General features: G+C 39.8%; 1 protein-coding gene across 1 annotated transcript; it reads left to right on the forward strand.

Moving 5' to 3' along the window:
* Positions 1–3: 3 nt before the first annotated feature.
* On the forward strand, positions 4–8336 carry LOC131878145 (START domain-containing protein 10-like; the record flags this gene model as incomplete). Its single annotated transcript, XM_059224042.1, has 5 exons — positions 4–174; positions 2769–2916; positions 6692–6844; positions 7274–7515; positions 7869–8336. Coding segments are annotated over 5 exons (822 nt in total), but the record flags the coding sequence as incomplete, so codon positions are not given.
* Between the last annotated feature and the right edge of the window lie 574 nt (positions 8337–8910).

An 8910-nucleotide genomic window follows, 5' to 3' on the forward strand; every position in this document is an offset into this window, starting at 1 on the left:
GTGCGAGTGGCTGAGGACAAAGACTTTGAACTTCTCAAGATCTATTTATCGCGGAATGATGGATGGCGATTGGAATACGAGACTGGGAAAACGGCCGTGTGGACCCGCATCCCACCCACCGACGCCGAAACCCTCGTCAACGGCTGCAAAAGCTCGGACTTCAAGATGATTCGGGTAAGAACAGCGACCTTCAATGAACCACGTGGCTTCAGGAATATGAGCCGTTTATTTTGGGGGACCATCCTTCATCGAGTATTCGTGAGACGTAATCTGATAACATGATAAGGGTCCAAAAGTAGATCCGACATCCCAGTTAGACTAGATAAGATAAAGGCAGTCCTTGACCAACCGATCTTGGACCTTGGAACAACGTTCGGAGGATTCCAAACATTGCTGACAAACCCATCATTTGTCCAAAAGTGAATAGTGGGTGGTCGTCGGTCTACTGACGTCAGGAAAGGAAACATCAAAACACTTGTTGAGCTTCTAACTCTAATGTTGAACGTCAAACTCACGGCCTTTCTACAGATCAATATGCTTCAAAAAATGAAAAAGACCCGCGTCAAATGTGTTTACTTGTCGGATCCATGACCTGGACTTACTTTGGAACATACTTGGAGTAATCAGGCTTTGGGGGAGTTCTGCATTGATCAATTTGCATTGATGGATGAGAGGTTGGTGAGATGCTGATCGAGCTTTTTCGGCTCAATCGTTATTAACAACACATTCAGATAGTTAACCCAATTTGGAGAACATAAAAGTACGTGTCTTCTTTGACAGATATGTAAATACATACATCTAAGTTGCTCAATGACAGGCCACGTTATCTTCAAAGTACAGACGCCTGAAAGGGTGCGTTGATTTAAGGTTAAGTTTTGAAGCCTGAGATGCCAGATTCGCCAATTGATACGAAACGAATGTTCAGAGCAATGTTTTGACTTGCCATCAAGGATTTGTTGAATTTGATGATGAAAGGTGTAAAGAAAACAGAATCAAGGACAAATCTAGCTCATAATTCATCGATGCATAACAAAAGGCATCGAAAAAAATATGATGGTTGTTTGTTGGCGTCAATCCATTATTTGCCAATCGTTATCAATTGCCACGTAGTTTCCATCACTTATCGAAATTAGAGTCGGTTAATTTGAGCTATGCTTGTATGTAGATTTGTGCTCGGCTTAGCTGAATCTTTAGTAATGGGAGATTGCATTTGAAATAACGAATAGAAATCCAATCAAATGGCAGAATATTCAAATATGCATCTGTGATACAATGAGTCACTATTCATGGACATTTGTCCCTCGCGAATGACGTCAAGCGACAAAAGTTTTAGCAAAACTGTTTGCAATTGGCCTTGAAAGTCAAAGTACGGAGAATTTAATCGAATGGTTTCGATCCTAAATTTGAGCCGCTTCTCCAGCCTGAAGTAGAGCCAACAAATGAAGAGACCATCTTTATTCGAGAATAAATAATTCACTTTTAGGAACGGAAACATACTTGGTCATGATCACATTTGGCTGGAATAGACTGAAAAAATAAACAGAACACATAAAAGATGTTACTCATATATGAAAAAATGGCGGTAACCTCCCAGAGGAACAGAGGTTGCGTGAATATGTTTTTCCTTTTTGCACATTTAAGCGCAAGGTTCACGTCCCTCCTACGCTTTGTATTTGAAATTTAGATTAATGCTTTATATTTTTTAATATTGTGAATCATACAGAATCCAACTTTCGATGTGAAGAGCTACTTTCCATCATTAATAAACAGGGCGAGCGTACACTGAATCAAGTCGTTTCAGGCCTTCATTGTTCCATTGATCCCAATAAAGAGAGAGCTCGTCACCGACTACGCTTGATCCTTCAGCAAATCTTTTGTTCCTTGGGGCTTTCCATGAGTAAATATTCCTAATGATAGGGTAATTGCTAGATCGACCATGATCACGTTCACGTGAACCGGATTACTCTAGAACAAGAGTAAAACACTATATTACATGGAAGTTGTCAACCCCAACTCGTACCAAATCCTTATCATTTGGATTAACAGTAACAGCGATGGTTCCGAAATAGCAATCTAAAAGAATCACGTAGGCATCTGACTCGACCGCTTTTATCAGCTCTCATCCTGGAAGTTATTTTAGGAATCCATCAATATTTGATGCACTTCTTGACATTCTATCGTATGTTCCCAGTTTTACAAGGCAACATCCTATGGCACATAGCAACACGTTTCATATCTTGCTAAATTGTATTGTAAAATGCTTTTACAGTGGATTGGTTGTACTTCATATGGCTTTTTCTGAGACCTTTCAAACAAAGAGGCAAACTTTCTGGTCTACTCTCGCCAACATTACCCCCCACTTTTAACAGGATCCATTTTCGCAGAGCTTCAGCGTCAAAAATTATCCAAAAGAAACTCCTTTTTCAAGAAAGATTGTCAAGTATCACTCAAAACCAGATTTTGTCGTCATAGGCTTAGAGGTTCTTAACAACTCTTCTCGAAACTTTGTTTTTGAAAAGATTGAGCGTATTATTACAGCATTAAAAAGGTATTGATCATGGAGATGTTTCAAAAACAATAAGAATGCAAAGTAAAATATGTTCCTACCATATTCTGATTGCACGATTATTGTACGATAAAGCTACGCTAACCATAGTTTCTCATTTTTCCCATCTGTTTACACAAGGCCCTGACTCTAGAAATCTTATCTAATCCTCCTCTGCTTTTCTTTATGAAGCATTAACTAGATCATTGATCTGTTTTTCTAGGTGAAAACGACATTCCCTGACATTCCCGCTTCAGTGCTTTATGACGTGCTACATGATCCAGAGTACCGGAAAACCTGGGACAAGTTCATGTTGGAGTCCAAAGAAATCGGGCATCTGAATCCAAACAACAACATCAGTTACTATTCGTGTAAGTTTATGACGGGTGGGAGAATGGTTGTTGTTGTATTCATTAGCCAAAGTTGCCTTGAGGGGCTCTAGGATTACCACCTCCGTTTTCCTTATCCACATTAGAGTAACACTCCAATAACGATTTGGTGCAATTGCTCACCACATCTGATGTGTATTATGTAGAGTTACTGAGACTCAGAATTGAATGGTGTTTGACCAAAAACGAAATACCTTATTGAATAAGAAATGGCAGACATTAGGCTCTTAAATTAGATACTGCATGATGACGTTATGTCATCTCTTCTTCCAAATGGCGCTTATTTGAGACACTTGATAAAATGACTGACTTCCTAAAGCATAGATGGTGTGACTTCATCAAATTTCAACCGCTTTAATGTTAAAAAGATAACGAATTTTAAAAGCCATGTTCAGGTTAAGTCATGTTCTAAAATAGAATCGGGTGTGGGAGAATTTGAATCTAACTTGTTTTCCTTTTCCTGCCCTTTCTGCCTCAGGAGGGAGAGCAGCCCGCCTTTAGAACACAACTATACATACAACTTACTACATGAATGAATATTCATCCATCCGTCAGTTACGCCTTTTGAGAAGGGACTTAATAACCGAATAAATGCACTTGATATCATGAGCTATTTCCCAGCAGTCATCCTCAAGAAAAGTATGTTAAGCTTAGATAATGCTTATCATTCTTTTTCGTTTGATTTTAAAAATGGTTTTGAATAACATTTTCACTTCATTCATTTTGAATTGTCGTCATCAACACTCCAAAAGAATTAATTATAAGAAAGCAAAAAAATCGTCGCCCCCGATAACAAGATGACAACCCAACAAAGTCCTCGAATCTACTTTTAGATTTCCCTGTCTTGTGTTTGCAATCAGTAATGCAAAGGCTAACAAGCAAATGCTCTTGAACAAGAACCAATCCAAACAACGAATGGGAGTCTAAATTTAGCTCTAGCTTCAGGGATCAAATTGAAGAGTCTCAACACTGTCTGGAGTGCGTACTCTAGCCAAAACAGTTGTATTAGAACCTTCAGAAAGCTAGATTGAAACATTATCACATGAAGACCACAATGTGCCTCCAAAGCCTCCCTTTCTTTGTGTATACTGTCCTAATAAGTTAATGAGAGAGTAAGAAAGTGACTGAGTGGTCATTAATTCTTTAATTGGTGCCTCAAGACCTCATATGTGAGAAGGTTCAAGGGAAAGAGATCTTCCGGGTAGTGACTTACTACGAGTAGTTCCTACTTCTCAGGTACGTCCTTTTTCTGACAGGATGAGCACCTGAGAATACGTATGTACGTTTATCCAGACAGATAACCATCAAAGATACCAGTGGTCAACGTACGACAGTCAGACACACTCCCTCAACGAGATTGGTTTTTTGTCCCAGTTCCTGAAATCCGATCGTGCAATGGGTAAAAAGGCACTTCGGTTGAAAGCTTGGATAAAACGATATTGTACATATACAAGACTCTGAGCGAACAACCGTTCCCTTGTTGCGTGTTTTGACCTAGATAATAAGATTTTCGAGTCGTGTTATTGTCAAAGGATGAAAACTAATTTTAACACCTTCACTGGAGGGGGACGTACTCGACGTATGGATAATATAGGCCAGGGTGGCCAAGTCCAGTTGGGCCTGAAAAGGATACTAAATACTTCAGAAAAATGATTTGTTGTACTGTGCAGTGAAGTTGGCACAAGGTTAATGAAAATAGAACAGGCCGAAAATTTTCAACTCACTTTTCTGAAGTGGACAAACCTTACTTGTTTCACTTTACGGGTTTGAACTGGCTTTTTGATCGTGACTTGACCAAAACTCACATTTCAAAAGCCCAACCCAGTTAAACTGACCTAATAACTCATAGTCATTGCAGTACAATTTTCAACACTAATTTACATACAGGTCTTGTACAATTAAATTAGTTTATGCAGCTTTTAGCACCATCTGTTGAGATTTCGACTCGGTAGATGAATGCAAGAGATGAATCCGCTTACACTTTCGTCACAAATGCTTCTTGCGGTGGTTGATCTTGTGTTTCTAATCTGTGCCTGGTTTGGCATCTCTGTAATCCCCACTTATGTGGGATTATTCTGATCCTTCTCATTGCTGAGGAATGAGTTCATTCGCTTTGTTGGGCGAGGATCGTTGCATCAGGTTTCTCCTCCTTCTCTCCTGCTTTCTTAAATAAGTAGTAATACGGCTTGTCGGTCCCATAATCCTTGCTAACCTGCAACGAGAATGTGAATGAAGCTCATTCATGATTGATTGGAGTTCACTACCGAGAAGTCCCATATAAGTTGTTTGACGTTCAGAAAACACACACACATATATGTGGTACGATATATCCATTCCTGTTCTCGTTCTTCTTTCTCTTGAAAGCCATTAAAGGCGAGGCTTACTTCGGCTTTCTTATCTTAGTGCTCTCATAAAACTTCCAAAAAGACAAGTAATACTCAAGGATGTCACTGGAATGCCAGGCAACATTAGAAGCCAGGCTGAATCACGAGAACTGCTTCGGAGAATTTGGAACACAAAAAGGATGACGTCATGAGTTGGAACGTGCTAGGAATGTACAATGGGATCCCAGGAATACCAACCTGACAGAGGTTGGTTCCACGTGGAGGAACAACGAATTGGAAGTGAATGGTGATGCTCCTTTGAGGTTGCGGTGTGTGGCCGGCGATAAGTTGGATAAGGGAACTCGCTATTGATTGACCTTGACAATGGATTGTAACTTGTTAAGTGGGTCTGGACAAGAATCTATGGAAGTTTCTCAGTTGAGCGTTGTCCAGGGTTTCCTTTATTGATTTGGTCCACCCCAGAAGTAAGGTATGCACTGGAATCAGAACACAATATGCAAGTTCAATAAGGGTTTTCAGGTCGCAGATTGAACGTTGCTTGCCCCCTTGGGTATGACCCCAGGTTTACCCATTTCAGCCATCAACAGCCCTGACTGGTGGTATAATGATAGGCCAGAGAACATTTAGACGCTTCAAAAAGACTCGGTTTTGACCCTTAAAAGAGTTGATTGACTTAATGTTGAAAACTAGTTTTCAATTGGCGTTTGATTGAAGCGATAATCAGCCATGTCTTGGACCCAAGTTCAGTTGGGGAACAAGAAGTCTAAAATCTGAATATGTAAAGTCCAATTTCATCGTAAAGAAATATGTTATCTTCAAGAGTTGGAACAAATCTTGAGCGAAAGTGATGTCTTTAGAAACAAACATTTGCAAAAGGTCAGTTTGCTGAGAAGTAGCTAAGACTACAAAATACAACAGAAGGGATAATGAAGCAAGCACTCCAAAATCCACACCCACATCTTTTAAGCTCTTACACCTATAAGCGATGGTTACAGTTTACTCAAACGCCATTAAGGAACATAAAGTACACGTATTTCTTGGTTGATGATTCCGAAATTTCAACTATCCGCTGCAGTCTTTTACGAAAAGGCCGAATAAAACGACAGGAGCACTACCTATTCATTGAAATTGTCAATGATCGAGGTCTGTATTTCTTTTTGTTTGAATTGAGTAGACAAGTTTTATCTGCGCATATTGGTTATTTGGAAATGGGGGTGTTTAGTTGCTATGAATCGTTGTGACGTCACGGCAGTGACATAATGACGTCATAGTCAAACTAACGGAAGTGTATGTATCAAAAATACTCTTCATTATAAACATATTGGAAAGAAGACCCCAAAACATCCAATATTTGGCGTCAATACTCTGAATACATTACCGACCTTCATGAATTTCCTTTCTTTTCTTTCCAGTGGCTTGTCCTGCTCCAGTGAAAAATAGAGATTTTGTCATTCAGAGCTCTTGGTTGGAGACACCCAAGGAATATATGATCATCAATCATTCTGTGTTTCACAGGGACTTCCCAACCAGAAAAGGATTCGTTCGCGGAACTTCGTATCTCACAGGTTAGAAATAAAACAGGTCTAAAAAAATAACTTGTCAAGTCTGCATAATTCTGTAGCATCTAGGGTCACAGTAAACTAATAAACATACAACAAGATTGACTAGCGTCATTTTAATAGGATATCCTGTTAATCTGGTTACAAGGATCAACTTTGTTTTGCATTCATGCGTTCTTGGCTTGAACCTCTAGTACTGTACTTCTTAGATGCTCTATTTTTCTTTCGAGTTCTTGTCTTCAAGCTCATTAGGAAGTTCTTCCGTTCACTCTTCTTTGATTTGGTTTGGTCGCTTTGTATCCAATTCTGTTTGTGAGGGCTTGCTTGGCCACGTAGAACGTGAAAAGGTACTTTGAGGCGATTCCGGAATCCAGATCCTCTTGGCAACAGGTTGGCAGGGTGGTAATTTATTTATGAATGCCGTTTGCCTTTCAGGTTTTCATATCAAGACGGCTGGTCAAGGTTGTGAGCTGGGTTACTTGACTCATTCGAATCCCAAGGGTAACCTTCCTTCTTGGGTTTCCAACAAGCTGTCCTCCAACTTTGCGCCCAAGCTCATTAGGAAGCTTCACAAGGCCTGTCAAAAGTACCCAAGCTGGAAGAGCCAACACGGAAAGGCCCAGAAACCTTGGCTCTTCCCCGAACTTATTGCAAGCCCAAGAATCAATGTAAAAGATGTAAGTTCTCAAGGGCTTCTTACTTCTCAAAATGTGCTCTGCGCTGAGGCTCAACATGGAAATGTCAGCCAAGACTGACGTAACTTGATGCATAAGAGAATAGAATAAGATTTAGGAGAAATTAACAAAAAAATAGTTCATGCCGAGATCTTAAATAAGACTACGTAAAAGGAAGTCATGCGGAAGTGATGGTCTGTGAGAGTTTTTGCTTTGAATCAAGCCTCTTTATTCCATCTGGATGAACCATTGGCTATTTTTATCTGGATAAGGAAGTTGTTCATTATGTGCCATCATTAGCTTGAGCCTTGTAACAGACCCAAGATAGAAATAATTATCGATCTTCATGTTTTTAGTGCAACAAGGACACCTTGGCCGATACGGATAGTTCTTCATCGCCCGAGGAAAGTCTAATTGAGGAGTTGGAAACGTGCCACATTGAAAACTTTTCAGACACGGAATAGTCTTGGGCAACATCATTGATTGGGAATGAATACTTGGACTTGTTTTGCCTTGCCGATGAATGAAGATTTTTTTCCCTGCTCGGCCAACACATTCCCGAGTACACCATAGAGGTCATCGCTTTGCTACTTTTATAATCTCTTGCGTGAACTAGCATTTGAAGTCGGGTCGAGTTGATCCTTTTCTTTGAATGAGTTCTTCAGTACACCTTCGGCCACCTGGCGCTCAGTTCACGTACTAAATGTTCTCTTGGGGTCACGCCTGAAGCTATTGGGCGGGAATCCGAAATGTCGATACTCGATCTTGTGAGTTAACATGAGCGTTGAAACCAGTTTGTTCCAAATATACCAAAGTGAAAATTTCGAATTTTCATTTCATTGAATAGAAAGGACATGCCCAACATAACCTTGGAAATCATGTTTTAGAACATTTCTTTGTTGGACTAAAGACATGTTTTCGAATGCATCTAACACTTCAACTATTAGCAGAATCATGCTTTACTGTAGCGTACAAAAACAATAGAATCATTCAGGCAAGAGCTTCTAGGAGATCTTTCTCTGATGAATGTGACCTCCGTGCTATGCTGTCAAGCAAGTACAAAGGCTGCGTGGAAAGAGCATTTTTTTAATCCGCTTAAAAGACCCGAAAGAAGTTGCAGCGTGTTGAGCAGCGCCCTCTGCCCCGTTTAGGTGTGGACCAATAATCTTGAATAGCTCGGAGGGTAGTTAAGGGCTGTGACATTTCGACCTTAATTTTCCATTGAAAATTCAAAATTATGCTCGAAAACTGTTATAGAGAGTCTCAAACTATTGCAAGGTTGATATACCACTATGTAAATTCGCAGAATTCTCAAAAAACCTAAATTCAAGTTTTTGAAGGTTTGATTTTGGTTTTTATAATTAAGCAAGTGTCAGACTTTTTAGAAACTTGCTTGAT

The sequence above is a fragment of the Tigriopus californicus genome, chromosome 3 (assembly GCF_007210705.1).
Source record: "Tigriopus californicus strain San Diego chromosome 3, Tcal_SD_v2.1, whole genome shotgun sequence".
NCBI lineage: Eukaryota > Metazoa > Arthropoda > Copepoda > Harpacticoida > Harpacticidae > Tigriopus > Tigriopus californicus.